Source organism: Pogona vitticeps, chromosome 3 (genome assembly GCF_051106095.1).
Source record: "Pogona vitticeps strain Pit_001003342236 chromosome 3, PviZW2.1, whole genome shotgun sequence".
In the NCBI taxonomy this organism is placed as follows: Eukaryota; Metazoa; Chordata; class Lepidosauria; order Squamata; family Agamidae; genus Pogona; species Pogona vitticeps.
Window position 1 is genome coordinate 7628894 of NC_135785.1, and position 26819 is coordinate 7655712.

At 48.3% G+C, this 26819-nt stretch overlaps 1 protein-coding gene across 2 annotated transcripts in view; it reads right to left on the minus strand.

Moving 5' to 3' along the window:
- The window catches only part of CHRD (chordin), a 72100-nt gene that overhangs the window by 15998 nt on the left and 29283 nt on the right, over nucleotides 1-26819 (minus strand). For both annotated transcript variants that reach the window (XM_072996269.2, XM_072996268.2), the window contains 10 exons: nucleotides 21910-22006; nucleotides 20445-20586; nucleotides 19277-19417; nucleotides 16433-16515; nucleotides 16115-16262; nucleotides 14906-15012; nucleotides 12751-12867; nucleotides 12460-12616; nucleotides 9611-9855; nucleotides 8664-8777 (listed from right to left, as the gene is read on the minus strand). In XM_072996269.2, the coding sequence (XP_072852370.2) occupies nucleotides 8664-8777; nucleotides 9611-9855; nucleotides 12460-12616; nucleotides 12751-12867; nucleotides 14906-15012; nucleotides 16115-16262; nucleotides 16433-16515; nucleotides 19277-19417; nucleotides 20445-20586; nucleotides 21910-22006 (1351 nt within the window). The remainder of the gene's footprint in view (nucleotides 1-8663; nucleotides 8778-9610; nucleotides 9856-12459; nucleotides 12617-12750; nucleotides 12868-14905; nucleotides 15013-16114; nucleotides 16263-16432; nucleotides 16516-19276; nucleotides 19418-20444; nucleotides 20587-21909; nucleotides 22007-26819) is intronic.

Consider the following 26819-nt stretch of genomic DNA (forward strand, 5'->3'; position numbering starts at 1 on the left):
GCATGCAGAAGCTTCCATTGGGTACCAAGGGAGCAAACACCCTCCCCAGCCAAACCCAGCTTCTGGGAAGCTTTTGGTAATGTTGGCCTATAGCCTGGCCCAGGCACGAGGCAGACAAGGGCCTTTCTTTGCAAATATGCCTGCTATGAATTTCCCTGGTGCAGGCATGGAGGGAGTAGGTCGGGATTGAGCAATGCCTGGCAAAAGACCGCAGCCCATCTTGGCCAAGGCTTGCCTTGCATTCTAATGAGGGGAAAAGAGACTGTGGCTAATGTTTCCTGGAAAACACACGGATGACCTTAATTCTAGGGTTGCATTGCTGTAGATGTAAACAGGGCCGGGTAAAACCTGGGGAAGTGACTTGTATGGCTACAACGGCCAAGGTAATCGAATGGCCGTGCCAGTGAAGAGATTCGAGGAGTCCTGGAAAGTAACTTTTCCAAGCTCTGATTCTCTCTTCCCTTACCCCTCAAAACGTTAGTTCTTCGGGCTACCTGCAAGAAATAGTTATTGTTAAACCCAGTATTAGGGATGGAAAAACTAGTGGGATTTGGAGTGTTCTAGTCTCAAAAAGTACCCTTCCACAATCATTATAAACTTTTCAAAGAAATATCGTGAACTAGAAGAGGGTGGGAAAGGTCTGAAGCCCACTTTCTGCCCTGGGTGCTCTGAGGAACACATGGGGAAGGGAGGAAGGAAGGAAGCTGATGATGGATAAAAGGAATGAAGGAAGGAAGGAAGGAAGGAAGGAAGGAAGGAAGGAAGGAAGGAAGGAAGGAAGGAAGGAGGAAGGAAGGAAGGAAGGAAGGAAGGAAGGAAGGAAGGAAGGAAGGAAGGAAGGAAGGAAGGAAGGAAGGAAGGAAGGAAGGAAGGAAGGAAGGGAGGGAGGGAGGGAGGGAGGAAGGAAGGAAGGAAGGGGATGGATGGATGGATGGATGGATGGATGGATGGATGGATGGATGGATGGATGGATGGATGGATGGATGGATGGATGGATGGATGGGAGGGAGGGAGGGAGGGAGGGAGGGAGGGAGGGAGGAAGGAAGGAAGGAAGGAAGGAAGGAAGGAAGGAAGGAAGGAAGGAAGGAAGGAAGGTAGGAAGGGGATGGATGGATGGATGGATGGATGGATGGATGGATGGATGGATGGATGGATGGATGGATGGATGGATGGATGGAAGGAAGGAAGGGAGGGAGGGAGGGAGGGAGGGAGGGAGGGAGGAAGGAAGGAAGGGGATGGATGGATGGATGGATGGAAGGAAGGGAGGGAGGGAGGGAGGGAGGGAGGAGGGAGGGAGGAAGGAAGGAAGGAAGGAAGGAAGGAGGAAGGAAGGAAGGAAGGAAGGAAGGAAGGAAGGAAGGAAGGAAGGAAGGAAGGAAGGAAGGAAGGGAGGGAGGGAGGGAGGGAGGGAGGGAGGAAGGAAGGAAGGAAGGAAGGAAGGGGATGGATGGATGGATGGATGGATGGATGGATGGATGGATGGATGGATGGAAGGAAGGGAGGGAGGGAGGGAGGGAGGGAGGAAGGAAGGAAGGAAGGAAGGAAGGGAGGGAGGGAGGGAGGGAGGGAGGAAGGAAGGAAGAAAGGAAGGGGATGGATGGATGGAAGGAAGGGAGGGAGGGAGGGAGTGAGGGAGGAAGGAAGGAAGGGGATGGATGGATGGATGGAAGGGAGGGAGGGAGGGAGGGAGGGAGGAAGGAAGGAAGGAAGGAAGGAAGGAAGGAAGGAAGGGAAGGAGGGAGGGAGGGAGGGAGGAAGGGAAGGAAGGAAGGAAGGAAGGAAGGGGATGGATGGATGGATGGATGGATGGATGGATGGATGGATGGATGGATGGAAGGAAGGGAGGGAGGGAGGGAGGGAGGGAGGAAGGAAGGAAGGAAGGAAGGAAGGAAGGAAGGAAGGAAGGAAGGAAGGAAGGGGATGGATGGATGGATGGATGGATGGATGGATGGATGGATGGATGGATGGATGGATGGATGGATGGATGGATGGATGGATGGAAGGAAGGGAGGGAGGAGGGAGGGAGGGAGGGAGGAAGGAAGGGGATGGATGGAAGGGAAGGGGAGGGAGGGAGGGAGGGAGGGAGGAAGGAAGGAAGGAAGGAAGGAAGGAAGGAAGGAAGGAAGGGGATGGATGGATGGAAGGAAGGGAGGGAGGGAGGGAGGGAGGAAGGAAGGAAGGAAGGAAGGAAGGGAAGAAGGGAGGGAGGGAGGGAGGGAGGGAGGGAGGAAGGAGGAAGGAAGGGGATGGGATGGATGGATGGATGAAGGAAGGGAGGGAGGGAGGGAGGGAGGAGGAAGGAAGGAAGGAAGGAAGGAAGGAAGGAAGGGAGGGAGGGAGGGAGGGAGGGAGGGAGGAAGGAAGGAAGAAAGGAAGGGGATGGATGGATGGAAGGAAGGGAGGGGGGAGGGAGTGAGGGAGGAAGGAAGGAAGGGGATGGATGGATGGATGGAAGGGAGGGGAGGGAGGGAGGAGGAAGGAGGTTGGAAGGAAGGAAGGAAGAAGGAAGGAAGGAAGGAAGGAAGGTTGGAAGGAAGGGAAGGGGGAGGTGGGAGGGTGGAGGAGGAAGGAAGGAAGGGTTGGGGATGGTGGGTGGATGGATGGATGGTGGGTGGGGTGGGAGGGAGGGTGGGAGGGAGGGAGGGAGGTTGGAAGGAAGGAAGGAAGGAAGGAAGGAAGGAAGGGAAGGAAGGAAGGAAGGAAGGAAGGAAGGAAGGAAGGAAGGAAGGAAGGAAGGAAGGAAGGAAGGAAGGAAGGAAGGAAGGAAGGAAGGAGGGAGGGGTTGGGAGGGAGGGTGGAGGGAGGAAGGAAGGATGGATGGATGGATGGATGGATGGATGGGAAGGGAGGGAGGGAGGAGGGAGGGAGGAAGGAAGGAAGGAAGGAAGGAAGGAAGGAAGGAAGGGAGGGAGGGAGGGAGGGAGGGAGGGAGGAAGGAAGGAAGAAAGGAAGGGGATGGATGGATGGAAGGAAGGGAGGGAGGGAGGGAGTGAGGGAGGAAGGAAGGAAGGGGATGGATGGATGGATGGAAGGGAGGGAGGGAGGGAGGAAGGAAGGAAGGAAGGAAGGGAAGGAAGGAAGGAAGGAAGGAAGGAAGGAAGGAAGGAAGGAAGGAAGGAAGGAAGGAAGGAAGGGAAGGAGGGAGGGAGGAGGGAGGAAGGAAGGAAGGAAGGAAGGAAGGGGATGGATGGATGGATGGATGGATGGATGGAAGGAAGGGAGGGAGGGAGGGAGGGAGGGAGGGAGGAAGGAAGGAAGGAAGGAAGGAAGGAAGGAAGGAAGAAGGAAGGAAGGAAGGAAGGAAGGAAGGAAGGAAGGAAGGAAGGAAGGAAGGAAGGAAGGAAGGGGATGGATGGATCGGAGGGAGGGAGGGAGGAAGGAAGGAAGGAAGGAAGGAAGGAAGGAAGGAAGGAAGGAAGGAAGGAAGGAAGGAAGGAAGGAAGGAAGGAAGGAAGGAAGGAAGGAAGGGGATGGATGGATGGATGGATGGATGGATGGATGGATGGATGGATGGATGGAAGGAAGGAAGGGAGGGAGGGAGGGAGGGAGGGAGGAAGGAAGGGGATGGATGGAAGGAAGGGAGGGAGGGAGGGAGGGAGGGAGGGAGGAAGGAAGGAAGGAAGGAAGGAAGGGAGGGAGGGAGGGAGGGAGGGAGGGAGGGAGGGAGGAAGGAAGGAAGGAAGGAAGGAAGGAAGGGGATGGATGGATGGATGGATGGATGGATGGAAGGAAGGGAGGGAGGGAGGGAGGGAGGGAGGAAGGGAGGGAGAGAGGGAGGAAGGAAGGAAGGAAGGAAGGAAGGAAGGAAGGAAGGAAGGAAGGAAGGAAGGAAGGAAGGAAGGAAGGAAGGAAGGAAGGAAGGAAGGAAGGAAGGAAGGAAGGGGATGGATGGATCGGAGGGAGGGAGGGAGGGAGGGAGGGAGGGAGGAAGGAAGGAAGGAAGGAAGGAAGGAAGGAAGGGGATGGATGGATGGATGGATGGATGGATGGATGGATGGATGGATGGATGGATGGATGGATGGAAGGAAGGAAGGGAGGGAGGGAGGGAGGGAGGGAGGGAGGAAGGAAGGGGATGGATGGAAGGAAGGGAGGGAGGGAGGGAGGGAGGGAGGGAGGGAGGAAGGAAGGAAGGAAGGGAGGGAGGGAGGGAGGGAGGAAGGAAGGAAGGAAGGAAGGAAGGAAGGAAGGAAGGAAGGAAGGAAGGAAGGAAGGAAGGAAGGAAGGAAGGAAGGAAGGAAGGAAGGAAGGAAGGAAGGAAGGAAGGAAGGAAGGAAGGAAGGGAGGGAGGGAGGGAGGGAGGGAGGGAGGGAGGGAGGGGATGGATGGATGGATGGGAGGGCAAAAAATGGTTAGATGACTCAGTGTGTTGGGTACCTGGTTGGGGAGGTTGAGAGTTCAATTCCCCCTCTGTGCCTCCAGGGAGAAGGGCCAGCCTGGGTGGCCTTGGGCAAGCTGCACCGTCCCATGGTGCGCCCTGGAGGATGGGAAGGGGAAAACACTTCTGATTTTATTTTTTTTACCTAAAAAAACTTGGAAAGGGTTGCCATAAGCTAAAACGGTTTCGACAGCACACAATTATTATTAAGCCAAGTACAAGAAAGATGTAAGATTTAAGATGACGGATGCTTGATTTAGAAAGTGCATTCAGGACTGGAAATGGGCTTGGTCTGAAGAATGCGGTGGCAATCTAGAACTGGAAAAAAACATCTATTTTCCTGCAAGCTAAGGCGGCTTCCTTTGTCAGACAGGGGTGGTCAATGTACAATCTGCAGGCCAGATGTGGCCCTTTGCATTCTTTTCATGCATGCCCCCAGGGGTTCCCTTGTGAACCCCCCGCCGCTGGCTTCCACCCCCAATTCGATGGTTGGGATTTGGCCAAAAAAAGTGCAGAAAGCTACTCTTCTGTTTTAAACAGGCCGTTCTGCCCCCCAACCCCACCCGGAATAAGGCACGCATTCTTTATTTGTGTTCTTTAGGGGAAGAATTTCTTTCCTGAAAGCATGAACAAGGTAGACAGAGAATGTGAATTTGAAAGACAAGGTGCCCCCCTTTCCAGCGACAACCATCAACAGCAGGACCAGCAGCGTAGCATGGCTCTCCATAGGTTCCTGAGCCAAACCGTCAACCAGCTCTTTGGAGGTTGGCCATCTTTGTGTCGGAGATGCTCCTGTGCCTTTAAAAGCGGCACAACTAACCATCTCAACAGGTACACCTCCCCCTGTTCCATTAACATCTCCCTGCCTTGAAAACTTTCACCTGCCGAATTTCTGCCTGCTGTGATGCTGTTGAAAGCCACACTTCTCTCATGGGGAAGAAAAAGCAGCAGAGGTTAAGAATGCAAGATTCTTGCACTAAGTGTGGAATTTAAGATCTTGGCAAGCAGTACAGTCTGGAAACTAGCCATGCTTCTAAATTTTCCCCTATTCGCTAAGGAACACAGAATAATTTTGGAAGCTCTCTCTCGCTTTCTCTCTGTGTGTGTGCGTGACCTCAGTCACTGTCAATTTATGAGACTTTTTACAGCTCCAGGCTTTCAAACTGTGCCCAAAATGTTCTTGGGAGGGAGATACTCAAGAATCCATCCTGGCATACCGACAAATTTTGACTCTCTCTGCCTCAATGGGTCAGATCTTGTAATGTATTTATCGCATTCCAGTTTCAGCACATAGATAAGAAAGGATCGGATGGCGCCGTTTTTTGACAGGATTGTCCGATCTCACACTACCCTGCCTCAACGAGGCCTTAAACTGGGCCATATCTGCTCGCCGTCCCAAGTGGGAGCCAGCCATCTTTTCCCTCAGCAGGTCAAGGAAGCAGGGAACATGTTTGTAAAAAAAACAACAACAAAAAATACAGACTGTTGCTCATTCACCACTGAATGTGGCCAAAATGTGAAACTGAGAACAGTCGGTCCTCGGGGTCTCCTCCAGACAGAACTGATCCAGGGATTCTGGATTTCAGAGCTAAATGTGTTTTGATAAGTAAGGCGTGCAAATTTCCCTCGGGGAGGTTCTGCATGACCCTGCAAAACTTTGCCTGAACCGAAACACAAAGTGAAACCTGACGTGCCTGCTGAGGAACACATGAAGGAAGGAAGGAAGGAAGGAAGGGAGGGAGGGAGGAAGGAAGGAAGGAAGGAAGGAAGGAAGGAAGGAAGGAAGGAAGGAAGGAAGGAAGGAAGGAAGGAAGGAAGGAAGGAAGGAAGAAATTGATGAGGAATGAGAGGAAGGAAGGAGCTGATGATGGATGAGAGGAAGGAAGGAACTGATGATGGATAAGAGGAAGGAAGGAGCTGAGGATGGATGAGAGGAAGAAGGAAGGAGCTGATGATGGATAAGAGGAAGGAAGGAATGAGCTCATGATGGATGAGAGGAAGGAAGGAAGGAGCTGATGATGGATAAGAGGAAGGAAGGAAGGAGCTGGATGAGAGGGAGGGAGGGAGGAGGGAGGAGGAAGGAAGGAAGGTGGGAAGGAAGGAAGGAAGGAAGGAAGGAAGGAAGGAAGGATGGAAGGAAGGAAGGAAGGAAGGAAGGAAGGAAGGAAGGAAGGAAGGAAGGAAGGAAGGAAGGAAGGAAGGAAGGAAGGAAGGAAGGAAGGAAGGAAGGAGCTGATGATGATGGAAACGAAGGAAGGAGGCATTTTTGCAGGAAGGCCAAAGACCTGAGGAATTTCTTGAGAGGGTCAGGTGGAAACCAGTTCATGCTCTCCTACATGATGGTGTCTGAGGGAGAAACCAGACCTGATGGGGGCGGCTGATTTAGTGACCCCTATACCCATCTTGCTCACATAAAACTAGTGGGCTAGTGGGCTCTTGTTTGAAACAAAAAAGTATGCCTGAGTGAGGAGGGCCCCCTTCTTCTTGAACTTTAAAAAAAATTACTTTAAATAAGGAACTAGTTCCAGTTCAGAGGTCCCACAAAAGCCACTAACCACTGTTACTAGAAGACTATGATGTTGAGTCCAACGTATTACCACCCTACTAGGTTTTCCGAGTTTGTTTGAGATGCCCAGCACTCCCTCCCGGTGGATTTGTTTGTGAGAACCCTGTCATTTTGACTGGGCTAAAAAAAGCTGGACCTTTTCTAATAGTCAGCGTGGCTTGATTTTTCTTAATCATTGTCCCATAGAACCAGAGGATATATTTTTCAAAACAGCGTCCCCCATCAGCCCACCCCACCAAGGGCTCTTTCTAAAGAATAAAATAATGTGCATATATGGATGTACGTGAGGGAGCCTTCCACTGTCACGCTCTTGATCTGATGGGCTACACCCACCACCGCTCTTAGCAAGCCTGGGCATCCAGGCTGGTTGGGGATGATGGCACATGTAGTCCAATACAGCTGGAGGATGGTGGGGAGGGAAAGCTGCTTGATGACCCTGACACTGTATGCTAGCTGTGCCTGGATGCATTTTGAAAGAGACATTGTTCCAGAGGTTACTTTGTTTTGGACTACAACATCCAGGATATGTGGTCCATTGAAGACTTGAAAGTCCCCCCCCCCAAAAAAAAAGAAGGTTATTTTCCCCCACCTCTGGGCTCTACAGGGCTATTTTCTCAGCTGTGGTCATGAGAATCAAACTTCTGCTCTCCACTGGTGACTGTATTTATGGACACCACAGTTACATTGAATGCCCCACAACTGATAAATATTGATCTTGACATGGGAATGCTAGCAATCCTAGATGCATTCAGTGAATGCTCAGAATTATAGGTACATTTCCACACCTGCCAGACATAGCAAAAATAAACACTCATTTTTATGTTTATGGGACAAACACTATTCCCTTGTGGGAAACAGAGTTCAGATATTCACAAATTTTTCCAGGCTAGCCACGGCAAGCCCTCTTTTCCCCCCAAACCCATGTGAGATGTTTTCCCCCTGAAACAGGGCTCCCAACCAGGTGCCTAAACCACTGAGCTACGCAGCCAGCCTCCCAAACTATGCCCCTTGCTTATACAAGTCAAGAGGCACAGCACCTGAAGCCAACCAAATTCTTTGAATACTTTTTGTGCATGAGCTAGGAAGACCTGTAAGTACCTCTTTCCATCCTTGGCTTTAAAAATAACATCATAATAAAGTAAATCATTAACTATCGGATGCCTTTGCCTCTCTCATGAGAAGAGCAGACTCCCTGGAAAAGACCCTGATGTTGGGAAAGTGTGAAGGCAAGAGGAGAAGGGGACGACAGAGGATGAGATAGTTGGACAGGGTCATCCAAGCAATCAATATGACTTTGACCCAACTCCGGGAGGCAGTGGAAGACAGGAGGGCCTGGCATGCTCTGGTCCATGGTGTCATGAAGAGTCGGACACGACTTAATGATTAAGGACTAAACAACAACAACAACAGCCTTTGCCTCAACACCTCATGTCTGCTGGCTGAAGCGCTCACCTCACGCGGCCTGACAGCAAGACACAGGCCTATGAGAAAGGGAGAACCTTCAGCCTCCCTCGTCACAAACGTTTGGAACCTTGCTTTGTGGTTACAGCCTGATGAGGGGAGGAAAACGCTTTTCACTTGCTCAGAGCTCTGTGCGAACCTTTAAAAAGAGTGTCCGTCCAAAGCAGGGCTCGAGAACCTTCAGAATCCGATTAAAAGCCTATTTCAAAAACAAGGAAAGCTCTCGCTAAGCAGGAAGGGAGAGAGGTGAGCCCCACATACCTTGCCACGCATCTCCCCATGAGGGTTGGCTTTCGTGCTGACTTGCAGGAAGGCCGTGCCCTGGGCCAGGTGGCGAAGCAGCTCCCCATCCAGGTCCTTCACGACCCCTTGAGCCTGTGTGGGCCAGAAAAGGGCATCAATCAGTCTCCTGGCAAAGGGTAATAATCTCAGTCTTAATATCTTACCCAAGCCAATTCCTGGCAAAGACGTAAACGAGAGTGCCATTTAGCCTTGGCCAACTTTCAAAGCACAAGTTTCTGAGCTATCAGGAGGCCTGCTTGGAATGCCAATTTCCAAAGCAAAATAAATGAATGAACACAGAACTGGATGCATTCAAAGCGGTCTCGTCACTCTGCCCGTGTGGTCAAGGTAAGCCTTAAAAACACCATTCCAATGGTTTGGGATGGACCCTTCCAGCCCTATATGGCTTCCATCAGCAGCAACCAGATGGCCCCTGTGAAGGAGATAGATGGCCAGAGTCCAGCAGGCGAATCTACGCGGCCTCGGACTCAGCATGGAATCACAGAGCCAAAAAGGAGCACAAAGATCATCAGGTCCGACTCGTCCAAGTTCAGGAAATCAAAACATTCCTAATTTGTAGTTATCGTCCTGGCAAGCCGCAGAGCTTGGAAGCGTTCCTGCCGTCTTGCTGGCTGCTGGATTCTGGAGATTCCCTCCCAAAGAGAACTTCTGACAGCTCCCTGGGAGACCAGGGCGATCAACTTTTCCTTTTCAAACGTGGTATTTAACGGTCACGGGGGATTTTGACAAGCGCCTCTTCCACAAATTTCTCAGTTTTTCAAAAGCAAAAAAAACAGAAACACCCGTAACCATAACGGCTGGCAGCGAGTCCCCTACCTCAGAGCCCAGGCAAATTAAGGACATTCCGTCAGAAAGGTCCCCTACCAGACCTTCCATCCCGGGCCCTTCCCCCGGAGAAGCCTCACCTCGGTGCCGTAGAAGCCCCGGAGCATCCGCTTGTGCTCTCTGAGGCTGCTCTCGGCCAGCTCGCCCAGTTCAGCAAAGCCGTGCAGGTGAGCGCTGACGGTGCCGTCGTCTGCCCTGCCGAGGCCAGCCACCACAATCTCATAGTGCAGGTGGCAGTGGTCGTCCAGGGAAACCCAGGCGTGCCCTGCGGATCCGGTGCGGACGGGCGGGGACACGAACTGGCCAGCGAGGGGCAGTGGAAGCTCTGTAGCACAAAGAGGTCAGAAGCTGCAGTAAACTCAAAAAGATCCATTTACTGCCCACGGTCCAGGCTGAGTAGATCGAAAGCGTGGGAAAGGGGCACCCCCCCCCTTGAGTTTTCACGATCATAATTAGAGACGGGCATGGACTTGCAAAATGGAGGTTCACAATGGTTTGCGGTTCATTGCTCTGCGAACTGCAAATTTTCGCGAACTTTTTTCCAACACAACGGTTGCGTGGTTTGTGTGACTCAAGAACTCCAGGAACTGTAGAACAGCCCCTGCATGAGCTAGAGATGCCAAATTGGCAGAGAATCTTCAGCTGACACGCCGCTCCATCCCCTCAAAGTTTGGTGAAGATTGGATTTGGGACTTCTGAGTTATAGCCCCCCCTCCCAAAGTAGGTTTCCTGGGGGGGGGACTGCTTTGGGAGGTTACAACTTAGGTGTCCCCAATCCAGTACTATTTTCCAAACGTGGAGGGCATGGGGAGAAGAGAGTGAGCCCAAAAAAATCAGGCAAAGTTTGGTGAAGATTGGATTTGGGATGTCCAACTTATAGCCTGCATATGAATTGCCAACACCAACAACAGTTCAACACGTCATTTTATTCTGGGCAGGCATGTTTCCCTGAAATTAACTATGAAACGGTCCAATTCATGCCCCCCCTTCATGGTTCATTCTCCGCCCAACTCCACACTTGGCGTGTGGTCAAACAGCTGCAAAGACATGCCGTTGATCACACCAGACAGGAGAGAGCGTTAGCAGGAGCAATCTCCCTTAAAACTACCCGTTCATCTGCCAGGGAATTAGTGCAGCCCGTCCTTCAAAAGTAGAAGCCCTACAGGTTTCCCCATGTGTTGTCTGATGGCCGGGAAATAGTAATGAATTAGTAACTTTCCAGTTTATGCACTCTTCTCCTTCTTTGTATACCTCCATACGCTGTATTACCTTTTCCCTCTGCAATGGCTGGGAAATAGTGGGAATTAAGGTGGGAAAAACAGCAACTTTCCATACCTCTGAACTGCCTCCAGCTCTAAAGGCTAGGCCAGCCCTCCCTTCTTCTGCTCAACTGGCTATTTGAATGGGCTCCTGATATTTAAAGGGCGCATTCTAGTAACTGAGAGTCTTCTTCACAACCTTCCCAAGTATAAATACTCTTGGGTACAGAGGGATTAAGAAGGAAAAGCCTGACCCATAAAATACTGAGTTTTGGCAGGAGAGTTTCCTTTGTTGAGTTGTGATTATGTCAGCTGAGCCAGAGAAGTGGAGACCCAGGTTCAGAATGTGAACATTCAAACTGCTTGGAGAAGAGTATGGAAGAGTGTTTGCACTCCAATTTGTGAGAGGGAAAGGCAGAGCAGAGTCGGGCTGGGATCAAAACATTGTGTACAGCCTTTGGAGGGAAACAGGAATAACAAGGAAGATGGTCTCCAGAGGTCCAGAAGCCAAACACACCCACACCTAGATTTGGGAGGGTCAACAGTGCTCCTGTCATCTCCCATCATCTACCCACATTCCCCTTTACAGTCATGCCCCGTTTAACAATTGCCCCGCATTACAACGAATCCGCTTTACGACGATGTATTTGCGATCACAATGGTCTAAATGGGGGACTTTCCCTTAGCGATGATCAGTTCCCTGCTTCAGGAACCGATTGACGATCAAAAACAGCTGATCATCGGGTTTTCAAAATGGCTGCCGGGTGCTTAAAATGGCTCCCCGCTGTGCTTAGGGAGGGATTCCTTGCTATACAGGCACTGAAAATGGCCGCCGTATGGAGGATCCTCGCTGGACTGTGAGTTTTTAGCCCATTGGAATGCATTGAGGGGTTTTCAATGCGTTTCAATGGGCTTTTAAATTTTGCTTTACAATGTTTTCGCTTAACAACGATTTTCCTGGAACGGATTATTGTCGTTAAGCAAGGCACCACTGTATTCTCAGATTTGAAAACTTTGATTCTTTCTTTAATCGACAGAACCTCCCCCCCCCGTGTGTGTTTTGGTGGCCTTCTAAAAACACAGTGATGCCTCGTAAGACAAAAATAATTCGTTCCGTGAGTCGTTTCGTATTGCGAAAATTTCGTCTTGCGAAGCGCGGTTTCCCATAGGAATGTGTTGAAATTTAATTAATACGTTCTTATTCGTCTTGCAAAGCACGACCATAGAAATATTTGTCTTGCGAGTCACCAGAAAACTTGCAAAACGCTTTCGTCTTGCGGGTTTTCATTGCGTGAGGCATTCGTCTTGCAAGGCATCACTGCATTTTAAAAATTTGTGGAGAACCTATGAGACTCATACATGTGCAGTACTGCTGGCTCCCATTACTCTTGCCATGGTGTCATCAAAATTCATTCATGCAATGCAGCAAGGGCAAAAATAAAAAAAAACCCTGAAAACACAGAATGAAACCAAAAACACCATGTTGGACTTCCATGAGATCATGTCCATGTTGTGGTGCACTAGTATGAATGTTAGACAGCTACAGCAATCAGATCATACTTCTTGGGATCTGTAGTTCATTGAAGCGCTTAGAATTCTCTGTGAGAGCATGCTAGCGCTGTGGTTCAGCGTGATCCCCCACCCCACCCTTCTGCTCTGTGCGCTGGTACCTTGGTATCGTGTTAAGAGTCCACTGTACAGCAGGGAGCTGATCTGGCCGCGCAGCTCCCCTTCCTCAAACTCCCGGGTGGCCACATTGAGGAAGAGCTCGTTTTGCAGCAGCATGTGGGCCTCATGCCCGTTCATCTGCTCCCAGCGCCCGCTGGCCTGAGATAAACAGAAAGAGTTGGAGATGGAATAAACCATTGTTTACCATTATCAATACACGGACATGAAAACAAACCGATCCGCCTGATCCTCCACACACACCATCCTTAACTGTTCCCTTCTGTAAGGCTCACCTTTCCATCCCTATAGCTGGGTGTCATGTCATACAAAATGCTCCGTTTATTCCGTCGGCGGGGCTTCATCTCCAGCGTGATGCTGGTCACCTCACTTCCTGTTCCAGCAACCTGGACCTGTGAGAGGGGACCAGAGAATGAGGTAAGTCATCTTGGGTTCTTTTAAAGGAGAAAGGTGGGATAAAAACAAACAAACGATCAAGCAATCAAACAAGCAATCAATCAAACAAACAAGCAAGCAAACAATCATCTTAGAAGTGCAGACTAGAAGGGACCCTATGAAACATCAAGTCCGGGAGGCATGGGGAGGAACTGAACACCCAACCTCTGGCTCCACAGCTAGATGTCTAAGCCACTGAACTATCCAGCAGTGTCAAACCAACCGACCGACCGACCGACCGACCGACCGACCGACCGACCGACCGACCGACCGACCGACCGACCGACCGACCGACCGACCGACCGACCGACCGGCCGGCCGGCCGACCGACCGACCGACCGGCCGACCGACCGACCGACCGGCCGACCGACCGACCGACCGGCCGGCCGACCGGCCGGCCGGCCAGCCAGCCAGCCAACCAACCAAATCACAGAGGCTTGTCTTTCCAAGGCTCAAAGTATGAGCCTTTATAGGCCTGCAATGCTCATGTGAAATAAGAGGCAAGCATTATGACACTCACACACCCCAAATTCTTCCACCTCTCAGAATTTAATCCAAGCTGGAGAAATTATTCCTCTTCTTCTTCCACTAAGATGGTCCAAAACCTGCTTCTTCCCTTCAATCTATTGCTAAACCCTCCATCTTTCCTCCTACCCAGGCTCCTAGACTGGCAGTTCATGGGTGGCAACAGAAAGCCATAGCAGACCAAGAGAAGGAAGGGAAGATGTTTTCCCCTCTTTGGTACAATGAGCCCATGGTACTTTTCATTTTCCCAAGACAAGTGGGGTATTTGTAGGCAGACCAGGGGCCAATAAATTCATAGTGACTTCAGGCCTTCAGCTCTCCCTCAGCTTGATCTACCTTGCAGGGGTGGTTTTGGAGAATAAAGTGAGCACGAGAAGAATACCATATTTATGACTTAATTGGAGAAAGAATGAGATATAAATGGAACAGCTCAGTGTGTTGGCACTTTGGATGCAGAGCCAGAGGTTGGGAGTCTGATTCTTCACTGTGCATCCCAAGAGAAGAGCCAGCCTGGGCAGCCGTGGGCCAGCTGCACAGTCCTAGGGCGCCCCCTGGAGGAAAGGAATGGGAAACCACTTCTGGGTATTCTTATACCTAAAAAATCCTTACAAGGATCAGCCATTAAGTCAGAACTGATTTAATGGCATGGAAATCTCATTAATTAATAAATGAGTGACAGTGGAGAGAGAAGATAGATTAATTAAGGTTTGCTCAAGGAAAAACCAAGGCATGTTCAGGCTTTAGGGGTGGACCAGGGTGAAAACATCCGGGCTTATATACCTGAACCCATTTGGCACTAACTCTACATTTTCCACGCCTCCTCCACATACGTGACTACAGTGGTGCCCCGCATAGCGAGGTTAATCCGTTCCGGATTAACCTTCGCTATGGGAAAACATCGTAAAACGGATCAAAAACCCCAATTGGAACGCATTAAAGAAAGTTTAATGCGTTCCAAATGGGCCCAAAACTCACCGTTCTCCGATGTTTTCCCTTGTTCCGGCGGCCATCTTGGGTGTACCAACGGCCATTTTGAGCGTCCCGGTGGCCATTTTGGGTGTTCCAGCGGCCATTTTTTGTTCTGGCGGCCATTTTGGGTGTACCAGCGGCCATTTTTTGTTCCGGCGGCCATCTTGGGTGTACCGGCACCCATTTTTTGTGTTCCGGCGGCCATTTTGGAGCCGCAGAACAGCTGTTCCCCCATCGTAATGCGAGCGTGCCCTCGCATTAGCGATGGGGAAATCCGCATCACAATGCGGATTCATCGTTCAACGGTGCACTTGTTATACGAGGCACCACTGTACAGCTTATAAAGGTACTTTGGGGGCGACAGCCCCCCAGAATCCCTCAACCAGCAGAGTCACTGGTTAGGGGATTCTAAGAGCTACAATCTGAAAAAAAAGGAACTTTCTCAAATTCTCGGTATCACTTACTTCTGAATCCTGCAGGACAACAGAAGTTCCTCCCTACCTGGTAGTCCAAAGTGCCATTCTCGTGGAGCGTGAACTTGGCAGATCCTACGGCTCCCGTCTGGGTGGCCGTCAAGGCGTCTCCTCCACAGAGCACACTCTGTAGGGCTGGGAGAAAGAGAAGATGAAAGCCATAGCTTTCACACGATGAACGCCATAGCAAAATGTATAAAGAGCCAAATCCATGCAAGGATATCATCAGTGACGGGGGACAGCAATTGATCAGTTTAAATGAACAGCTGCAGGACAGTCAGAAGTTCAATAGGTAATGATGGTCATGGTAACATAGCTTTGCTGAGTCAGGCCAAAATTCCTCTAGTCTTGTGGTTTCCCAACTTTGGGTCACCCAGGTGTTCTTGGACTGCAATTCCCAGAAGCCTTCACCCCCAGCTGTGCTGGCTGGGGTTTCTGGGAGTTGCAGTCCAGCTGGGTGACTCAACTCTGGGAACCACTGGGTTAGTCAAAGGGTCATTGAAAGACTAGAACTCAGAAAACAAATTATTTTTTCTTCTTTTTGCACGAGAATTCTCAGAATCCCAAGAGGCCATACTGAAGTGGTAGTCAAAAAGAGCAACATTTCAAAGTTCTGAAACAGACCTCTGCTTTCTGAATTGCCATGGCATCATAGCCAACGGCCAGTCCAAACCTTGGAAATCCATAGGCATTATGGCATGTCAGTGTGTGTGTGTGTGGGGGGGAAGCTTGTCTCTTCTGGAAGCAGAACTTGGAAAAGTTACTTCTTGGACGGAAGTTCCTGGAATCCTTCCTGCCAGTATGGCTGCAGGATTCAGGTGCGTGTGCGAAGTTCCCAAAAGTAACTTCTCCAACCTCTGCCTTGAAGAGACCACCAATTTTCCTCAGTTTTTCCTGTTGTTTCAGGTCCACAACAAGTCACACAACTTGAGATGGGCACTGGGACGCAGTTCTGCAGATCAGGCCCACAAGTGTTGCGCGGGCACCTTGGATTCTGTGCCCAGCCTCCTTCCCCAAGTGGGAAGAGATGGGAGCATGGGGGTGCCCGTGCAACCCCTGTGGCCCTGATCCGCAGAACTGCACCCAAACGCCATCCCGGGATAAGTGCTCATCTCTGCACAGAGCTCATAATAACCAAGCCCAGCAAAGACAAGACGTAACTGCCTTTGTTCTATTTCATCAATTTTAGTACTGCAGGGAGTATATCCCGCCGCTGCCACCACTCAGCATCACTCACTGTCACAACTCCTCCTTGTCGTGATCCGTCCAGCCAGCTGGTGCTGGGATCGACCCTCCACCTCCACCGAAATCCTCAGCTGTCCCTGAGCCAGCCACAGCATCTCTCGACCTCCCAGTCCGGTCAGCACTTCTGCAAAGTCAGAGGCCTGGGGTGGTAAATGAGGAGAAAAGGGGGGCAGCAGACAGCAGAAACCCCATTAAGTTAACGCCGAGAGCAGCAGGGAGAGAGAGAGTGCAAAGTGTCTGTGTCATTAGGAAGGCTGGAAAAATCCATTCTTCCAAGTTTTTTTTTTAACAAAGAAAAAGGGCAAATTACCTGCAGGGTGATGTTGGCCACCACTTCCCTCAGGACTCTGTCCTGGTGCAGGATCCGCACTCTCAGGGGGAGCCAGGAGGATTCTGGGGGAGAGGAAAGACGAAAATAAAACCAACCCACATAGCATGTCAAATGGCAATGCCTAGAGGTACCCATGGCAAGAGGAGAAGGGGACGACAGAGGGCGAGATGGCTGGACAGTGTCATCGAAGCGACCAACATGAATTTTTTCATGAATTTGACCCAACTCCGGGAAGCAGTGGAAAACAGGAAGGCTTGGCGTGCTCTGGTCAATGGGGTCACGAAGAGTCGGACACAACTTTACGGTGACTAAACAATAAGAGGTATCCATCTAGCCAGATCTTGCTGACCTCTAGAGATGGGACTTTTAGTATTCATTTCTTGGTCTTATTTATAGATCACCTTTCTCCTGATAAGGGGATCCAAGGCAGCTCACGGCATTTAAACAGCAGCATTAAAAACAACGAGAACAGAGGAGAATGGTTTTGGGGACACCTCTTTTTTGGCTTAATTCTGCTCTTCCATTCCCTGGAGGATGCAGGTGGATGATGGCGGTTGGAGTCCTAGCCAATCCCAAAGTCCCGTCCCCTGGTCTCCCACACAGGCTGCGCAAGTGTGCAGCCGTCTCACCAATTTCTTGACCACTAAGGGTGCCTGCCCAAACATGGCACCCTTAGAAAGGCCATACTACAACTCTCATTTTCCCCAGCCAGCAGATTATGGGGACTGTAGTATATGACATACAGAATCATAGAAGGATGGTGATGGAAGGGGGCCTATAAGGCCATCAAGCCCAACCCCCTTCCTGCTCAAGGCAGGAATCGGGACATGTCAAGGATATTTGGTGAAGGAAGGCCACCCAGAAACCTTGTACATCATCCTTCTTACATTGGGTTGGCTAAATCTGCAGGAGATCATAATACAGTACTACTTGGTAACAGAAAAGAGACTTCTTCCCAGCTGCACAGATATTATTAGAACCAACTGATACTCTCTCTCTCTTTTTTTTGGCTGGAACGAATGAGGACTTTTTGGGGGAAAAAACACACCTGCACCTGGAACTTGAACATCTGCCATTAAAACATTAAAAAGGAAAGATTAATTTTTATGGTACAATACAGGGAATCAATGGTTTTTAAGACACTCCTTATCAATATAGGTATTACTTTTTATTTTAATATCTCCTTTTTTGTCCCTGCATAATGTTCTAAATGGAGTCTATAAGTCCTGCAGATGTTTTCCTGCGATGTGTTTCATTCCTCTGTTTTATTTCTGAACGTGAGCCCAAATGATGAGGGGGAGAACCTCATCAAGATCTCATAAACAATCTCAAAGCATGATTTCAGGGATCAGTGAAAAAGTGAAAGGACAGATTTATGGTTTTTCCAACTTCATCTGGGACTCAGGTTGAACTTCTAGATATTGGGGACAAGGATGGTTCCCCACCAAAAGCCAGAGAACAAAAAGATATTATTGAAAACTCTTGATCAACTGATTAATTGACCTCTGGGTAGTGTGGGCGGCATATAAATTGAATAAATACATAAATAAATAAATAGCAGAGGACCAATTTCTAACAGGGATAATTTCCCTGTAGGCCTAGTAAGAATGAACCAATGAGAGCGTGGGAAAACTCTGAAAACTGTAGAGACCATACAAATTTGGGGGTAAAAGGAGAAAAATTAGTCGATGGTGGAAGGGCTGGTTTTCAGTTTTTGTTCAGTTTTGAAGTTCGGGGTTTGCAGCTTCTCAAGATACACAGAGAGAGGGATTTATTTCCTGAGTTTTCAGCTCCATTTCTCTGTTTCAACAGCTTACAGTAATGGTCTTTGCTCAAATTTTGAACATGCACGCTTTCGGAAACGATAAACTATTTTTCTTGTGAATTCAGCTTTGTGGTTGAATTTTACGACAGGCTTTTATGAGTTTGCTCTCCTGATTATTCTCAACTTTGGGAACTGTTTTTTTGGAACCAATTTTTAAAACTTTTGCTGGCTCGCTGGATTCCTGAACTCTCCACTGGAGAGGTGAACATGCCTTTCTCCTCATTTTACTGGGAATTCAGAAAACTTTGCTAGAGTGGATGGGATGCTGAAGCTGAATATTTAATACACTTTCCTGCATTCTGTTGACATCGTCGTCTGGTGATAGATGTTAAGAGGCTGTCATTTACTTTTGCGCTCATTTAATGATTTTATTTGGACATGTCATGAGAAAACAGAACTGGCTGGAAAAGACAATACTGTTTGGGAAAGTGGAAGGCATTAGGAAAAAAGGAAGTCTGAGCACATGAGATGAATGGATTCAATAAAGACAGAATGGTGTGATCCAGTGAGACTCACCCACCACCAATGGGGCGGTTTTCCACCATTGCCTTAATGCAGACCTGGGCAAAGTGCGGCCTGAGGGCCACATACAGCCCACGAGCAGTTCCTATCCGGCCCATGGACAGTTTTGAACATCAAAACCATTTATAGCTTTTTGTCTAAAGTTGATCAGTTGCTTATCTTTAAAATGCCGCAGAAAAACTCTTTAGTATTTGTGAAGATTAACCAGTTTAAAATAAAAAACAATGAATCATAACATCACTGTTTCATTTGATTTTTAAGTGAAGTTGGTTCGACCCCCGAACACAGTTCAAGTTTTTCATGTGGTTCCCCTATAGAAATTAATTGCCCACCCCTGCTCTAATGTTTTGCATGGGTTTTTGATAAAACACCCTAACCTGAAACCCTCAAACTAGGCCGGTTATTAGTCTTGGGAAAGGTTTTCAAGCCTCCTGCAACATCCTCCCACTCACTGCCTCCCTCTGCACCTTGCTTACTTTTATCTGCTGACTCCAGAAGCCCCCTGGTCACCAGGACAAAATGCAGGTTGTTCTCCGTGTCGCTCAGCGTGAGCATCGCGATGCCCCCCATGCCAGGATGGGTAGGGTCCACAGATGTCAGGAGAGCACTGAACGTTTCTGAAACAGAGAGGAGAGCATGTTGTGCTGCAGGGCCAGACGGGTGGACAGAATGGGCATCCATCCAGGTAACCAAGCATCAAGGAAGTAGAAGAGAAGCGGCCAGAAGGAGTTCAGGCCCTTGATGATACCACTGAGTCACAACCCACTGTCTCCGAGGGCCCATACCCTTGAAGTCACCTGTGCTCTGAGGATGTGCAGCTTGCCCAAGGCAACACAGGCTGGCTCTGCTGGGATGCAGAGTGGGGGACCAAAACTTCCAAACTCTGGCTCCCTGGCCAAATACCTAAACCACTGGACTATGACCGGACAGATTGTCCTAGCTTGTGCCAGGAAACATAACCCCACTCATGGCCACTCAAGGTCCAGGTGATCACAGCTGGCCCCTCTTTCAGGAGACATGGTGGAGATTCAAACACCGAACCCCTAATTCCTCGGGCTGGTGCTTTAAGCCTCAACCGCACCACATTGGCAGTCCTTCAGCCTTGTGTATTGAGTTTTGGAAGATCTGTAAAGATCTCCCAGTCTTGTAGGCTGCTTCATGACAAAAATATCAGGCGATGGGCCAGTGGGTATGCTGGGGATGAGTACTAGAAGAACCAGGATGGGTCCCGAGGAACGGCAAGATAAGCCAGAATATTCTGATGTTCAAGATCAGCACACAAAATATGTGTTAACCTGTATCTTCAGCAGTGTCTGTAGAACCAGAACTTGGATATGTATCAAGGAACAGCAATTAATATTATTTATTAATTTTATATCCCACCATTTTCCTAAGGAAATCCCGGCAGATTATTTTGCTTCCCTCTTCACGTTATCGTCAAAACAACCCTGGGAGGTAGATGAGGTGGAGACGTCCTTCTGGACCAAATCTACCGGGGAGTTTCATGGCTCAGTGGGTAAGTGAATGTGGATCTCAAGGTCCCCCCCCTTTGATGCTCTGGCCACCCAACAGACTGTCTCTCGCACCAGGAATGATGTCAGCTCCATGGCTGAGGCGACTCAAGAGACAGACTCCATCGCTTACCTGCAAAGAGGGCCCGGTGCTTCATAATCTTCCCTTGGATCTCTCCCGCAGGATGTGACCTGGTGACCAGGGATACGCGCAGCTGATCCACCTTCAACAACCGAATGGAAGATTTTTGTAGGTTCCTCCACATACCACAGATCTGAGGGGAGGTCAGGGTGGAAAGGGGCAAGAAAGGACAAGGCGGTTTATCAAGCCGTTTGTAAGTGGAGCATTGCAAAACCCACAAGATCAGATGCCTGTCCAGTGTTCCATAGAGACCCGGATCATTTGGCCATGCATTAAAACCAGGATGGGATGGAAGGAACTTCAGTGTGATGGATGCTTGGGAGCGTATTGTTTGCAAGAGCATTCTCCCTGAATATATCCTGCCCAAGCACTGAGATCTGCCAGGGAATCCCTCCTCCATGGGGAGCAAGCACAGGCTGAAATCCTGTTGTGCAGTTACACAAACAACGTAACTTTTAGATGTGAATTGCTGTAAGTTAAGAAATCTTCCTAGGCATTACCTGTTGCACACCAAATCATGCCACTCAATATGCAACAGATAATGTATTTCAGGGTTTCTTCACTTAGGGCAGTTCATGCCTGCAAGCTGCATAATGGTGCAACTGCATTTCAACCACAATGTGGAGATATGGGGTCTTTCTCTTTTGGATCACCGTGGCTATGGAATGCATTCTCTCTGGAGATCTGCTCTGCACCAACATGACCCTCATATGGGTGCCAAGCGACAAGCTGCCTCTTCACTGCAATCTTTCAAACCTAGTATTAATCGCAGGCTAGCTATTTAGCTCTGCTTTAGTGCATATGGTCTCCATAGCTTTCATTTTTCTAAAAAAAATCTTTAAATTATTTTAACTACAGTAAGGAAACACACATACGCCCCATCTGTAGGACCATTATCAGCGGATTCACTTATTTCCTACCTGGAAACATTAAATAAAAGAACCTCAGAAATATGCAGTTAATATATTTTTCTGTGGTGTAGTTACCAGAACAGGACAGAAGAGGGAGCAAGAGACCATGCTATGTAAAGGGATCACTATTATCCGTGGCTTCTGCAGGGGGTCTTGAACGAATTCCACATGGATAATATGGTCCTACTGTATTCTAAACTGTTGTTCTATATTGTTTAAAATGTAGTGGTGATTAGAGATGGTATACGAATACCCCTGTCTCTAGTGGTGATTTAAGGCTGGTAAGCCAAACTTAGAACCTTGACTAAGATGTTGGATGTGAATGTTTTAATAAATACATGAAATAAATGGGGGCGCCCAAGGATCCAGTTGGTTTTGGATAATAATATTCTGCCATACAGCTCTTCAGTCCACAATTATGGCAACTGTACGAATACAAGATGGGCTGTCTCCCTCCCTCTCAACATGATGACTCTTTGCAGTCCTCCTCCAGAAATTCAGAAATCACACCACACAGAAGGACAACCGAATCTTGGCCAACTCACCATGTTCTCCTGGGAAGAGATGCCTTTTTGCACAGGGTGCTCAAAAAGGATGCCCCCGTCGGGATCCGTGAAACGGACTCGGCTCGGCTGCCCCAGCCTAGGCGAGGAGAAGTGGGGAGAATCAGTACAGCTGGACGAACAGATAACGGGAACATGATTTCCCACCTCGGCCACAGGGATGCTGCTAAGCAGCCTTGAACTAACTTTAGTTCAAGGTACGGACTCAACTAAAGAGTCCGTACCTTCTACAGCTGGGGCAAGTCCAGAGTGGCCCACCACATGGCCACGAGGCAGCCCCTCCTAAAATGTCAAAGGTTTTGTTTTGGCTGAAAAATGGTCAGGTGTACCTTCTAGCTAGCAGATGCAACTGACCGTTGAAGAACAGTTCCAGACCTGCCATAAATCTGTAAAATGTTGTTTTCCCTCAAAAACCAGAAGTGACCTTCCGGGTGGATCTGCTTTGGAAAGAGAGCATGCAGAACCTACATCAGTTATGAGAAGAGATTAAAAGGTCCCCAGGCAGTCAATCACAATTCTTAGAAGACACAACCCGCCATTTTCAGATAGGCTTTTTGCCCTTAATCCGAGGTGTCTGGTTAAGGCCTCCTGAGGTCCCAAATACAGCTGCTTCACTCTCTAGAACTATGAAAATTTATCACCCTTGTTCTACGTACACTGAGGCACAATAGTTAACAGTATCTCCAAAATGCTTTTTTAAAAATTATTATTTTGGTCCAAAGAATGCAGAAATGGTCCACTGTCCATGAGTGCACACAGCCTGTGTCGTCACGCTGATCGTTCGGAACTGTGCGGAGTGTTTGGACGTGGCTGGTTTGCGGCTCTCATAGGGCTTATCCTGGTGGTTCCCAAACTTGGTTCCCCAGATGTTCTTGGACTAAAATTCCCAGAAGCCTTTGCCACCAGTTGTACTGGCCTGGACCATAAAGAAAGCTGACCGCCAAAGAATTGATGCCTTTGAATTGTGGTGCTGGAGGAGGCTCTTGAGAGTCCCCTGGACTGCAAGGAGAACAAACCTATCAATTCTAAAGGAAATCAACACTGAGCGCTCACTGGAAGGACAGATCCTGAAGTTGAGGCTCCAATACTTTGGCCATCTCATGAGAAGAGAAGACTCCTTGGGAAAGACCCTGATGTTGGGAAAGTGTGAAGGCACGCCAGGCTCTCCTATCTTCCACTGCCTCCCGGAGTTGGGTCAAATTCATTCTGGTAGCTTCGATGACATTGTCCAACCAGACAGAAGGACAGCAAACTGCAAAAGATACCCTTGCATGGTTCCTCTTATGCAGGTGATCATTTATAGCAGGATTTTTACACCATAACATGGTTAAAATTACCTGTCTTTTTCACATTTTGGGTTTTAATTTGTTTTATCATCCACTTTTAACAAAATGGTGTGGGTTGCATATCAGGGCAGTGGAAGCAAACTCCCATTTTATTCCTGTACATGTGACTGTGCCATGATTTAAAGGAGTTTAAAAATGTGAATCTGTATAATCTCACAGTAATTCTGTTTTTTATCCCCACTGCAAAACAGCCCGCTCACATATCAAGCACAGAGACACAGTCGTAAAGCAAAGAATGATGAGGGGCTCAGAAGAAGTGTTTAATCATGACCTTCATAACTGAAGTTAATATACAATCCTGTTCAAAGTGGAGGCGTGAAAACTAATCGTATAAAAATCCCATTTACTGCATACGTCTGCAAATGTTCTCTTTTTTAAAAATCAACATTTAAAGGCTCTCTTTCAAGACCCCTCATTTCACAGAGGTGTTTTTTTTAAGAAAAGACCAAATGTGGAGAGCCCTACAAACAGAATACACCGCCCAAAAGACCATGGTATATCTTAAGGAGCCTCCTGATGCAGTAGTTAAACTGCAGTACTGCAGTCAAGACTCTGCTTATGACCCAAATTCAATCCTAGTGGAGAGAGCTGGCTCGAGGCTGACCCATCCTTCCAAGGTTGGTAAACTGAGTACCCAATGCATGGGGGGGGGCGCAGGGGCTATGTGGAGCCTATGCAATTAAAATTATAATTCACCCGGGGAGTACATTAAGGGCTATGGGGTGGTTATTAGGGGCCAGTCCCCTCTCAAACAGGACAGACGGCCACTCTGCCCACAGCCTGTTGATGGTGGACTTCTAACGGGCAAATTGAGATGCTTTTCCCTTGCCCGGCCTGGAGAGAGAAAAATAGAAAGAAAGAAAAAATGTGTGTTTGGTCTCATCCAGGAGCATAACAGCCTCTGTGGCCTGTTTCTCGTTGGGGAGAACACATTTTCAGAAATTAGTCATTGCTCGGCTATGCAAAGGTCTGGAACAAGAGGAGAACTTGCCTTGTCAGAGTGGCGTCTGGGTACAGTTTTTTTTTCTCTCTCTCTCCCTTACGCTCTACCCTGGAGCAGGCCAAAGGAGGACGCTTTTAACCGACAGAGGAGAGCATGATTGATTGCAACTCCCCGGAGCCAGGCCCCAGAGCAGAAAGGAGACCCCCACTGACCTACCCAGCCTTCAGCTAGCAGAGGGAGGCAAGTCTGGCCTGGGAACATGAGGACGCTGAAATTGTTTATTGGATACTTTCCCATTTTTATCCCCCCCCTCCCAATTTGTTTCAAATAAAATATAATCATAACTCTGACAGAAGACACATTTCTGCCAGGGATGTCATCCACCGCAATTTCCAAACCAGGATTCGCCGGCGTCTGTTCGGTGGTTTCGTAATGATATTCGAGACAGACTGCCTGTCAGCCTGATCAAATACAAATCTCCAGAAACAGAGAACGGGGCGGGGGGGGGTTGTTTCGAAAAGCAGTGGGACATCAAATATCTGAACCCCTTTCCAGTTACAGACACAATGGTCGAGATCCTCTTACCGATCACAGTAAGTCGCAGCTAGAGTTGGCCTATTGAATCAGCAGCAATTTGTTGACACAACTCCCCCATCGTCATAATAACCTTTGAACTATAGAGCTGGAAGGGATGCTATGCATCCTCAAGTCCGGCTCTGGTCAAGGAGGCCCAATGGGGTATCGAACTCCTAAGGAGAGCATCCGGAATCCCAAACCACCGAGCTATCCAGCAATTCAAGTTCCATTGATTCAATGGGCCGACTCTAGTGGCTACTTAATACGCCGAGCAACAGGATTTCAATCAATGTCGGCCGTGCTATAGTCTCACGATGGGCACCAGATAAAATTAGTATCATGCTCAGAAAATCACAAAAATCACAGAATTTTAAACAACGGACAAGGTTCCAAAGGTCACTGAGATCAGTGTCCCACCAATGCAGGAATCAACAGCTAAAGTGACCATCCATGGTGTGTTTGAAAACCTTCAAAAAAAAAAAAAAAAGGTGAATCTGCCCCTTCTGAGCTAGTCTACAGCACTGTCCAACAGCTCTAATCATCATCAGCAAGTTCTTCCTAATGTTTAGTCAGAATCTCCATTCTTGGGACTTGAATTTCCTGGTTCAGGGACTGCCCTCTGAAGCAGGAGGGTAAAAAATCCCCAGTCTTTCACATAACATCCCTTCCGATATCTGAAAGTGGCTACCATCATCATCTTTCCATCTCATCTTCTCCATTGGCCTCAAGCAATCCTGGTATAGTTTGGTCTCCACACCTCTCAAAGTATCCTTTTCTTTTCTCTGGGCATTATTCATAGAATCAAAGAGATCAACCTCAGAGATGATCTACTCCAGTGGTTCCCAAACTGGGACGTTCTTGGGCTGCCACCCCCAGAACCCCTTGCCAGCGGAGCAAAGGCTTCTGGGAATTGCAGTCCAAAAACATTTGGGGACCCAAAGTTGGGAACCACTGAGTCTAAACTCCTGTTTATTGTAGGCACTGCAGAGTTGGACCATTTAATTATCCAATCTCTGCTTAATACCTCCACTAGGGGCCCTGAGCTCACCAGCCTCCGAGGTGGTCTTTTCTAGTACTTAACCGATAGTACTATCCAGAACTGAGTCCTAGTATTCATGCAAAATTTTGTCTTCCTACGATGTTCCTGTATGGGTCATTTGAAGCAACTGGGAAAAAGTTTTACTGCCTTCTTTTACTGCATCTCTCCTTAAATTTCTTACACCTAGATATTATCAATAATATTATTCACTTTTTACCACCTGCCCTGAGCATTTCATTGTCTTTCCCAAACTAAACAAAAAGTTTTGATGAGTATGTGGTTTTTTAAAAAATACTTTAATTCCTTTCCTCTGAATTGCAAGCCTGTGCCTATTTCAACGGTATATGTTTTCAGCTGTCAACACTTTCTATAAAGCACCCGCTGTTTAGCGAACCCATCATTTCTCCAAAACATGCCACAAAAGTGTCACAAGTGTGTGAATTCTCAAGAGGAAATGTGCTTCCTATAACAAGTGTTAAGTGACACAAAAAGGTTATTTTCCTTAGGATTGTTGAACCCCTATGAAAACCTTTCCTGTCCTTCCTTCTCCGTAGTCAAAAAGGGCAGGTCAGCAGTTTTAGACCCTGGACAAAATAATCTTATACTACGAAGACTCTTTTAGATGGCTATCTTCTTATTTCTGTAAGAAAGCACTTAGCTAATGCTTCTCTACTATTGCTCTGCCATTCCACTATATTCCTGAGATTTTGTGGCAACTCCTCTCCCCCAACAAAATAATTGCTATTCCTTCAAAAATTCTGCACATGTTTAGTTATGTCCTTTAAACCCACTTTCAACCAAATGATCATGATTAAAACAATAACAACAGATTTGCCTCTTCTCCCCTCATTTACTCGGGACCGTTCACCGTTTTGTTCAAGAAAAGCATAAAAATCTTTTAAAAGTAAAAAGGCCTGCTCAGCTGCCCCAACTATAAAACATTTTATTATGATGTTCTTATTTAAAGCATGTGTTCACCACCCTTGTG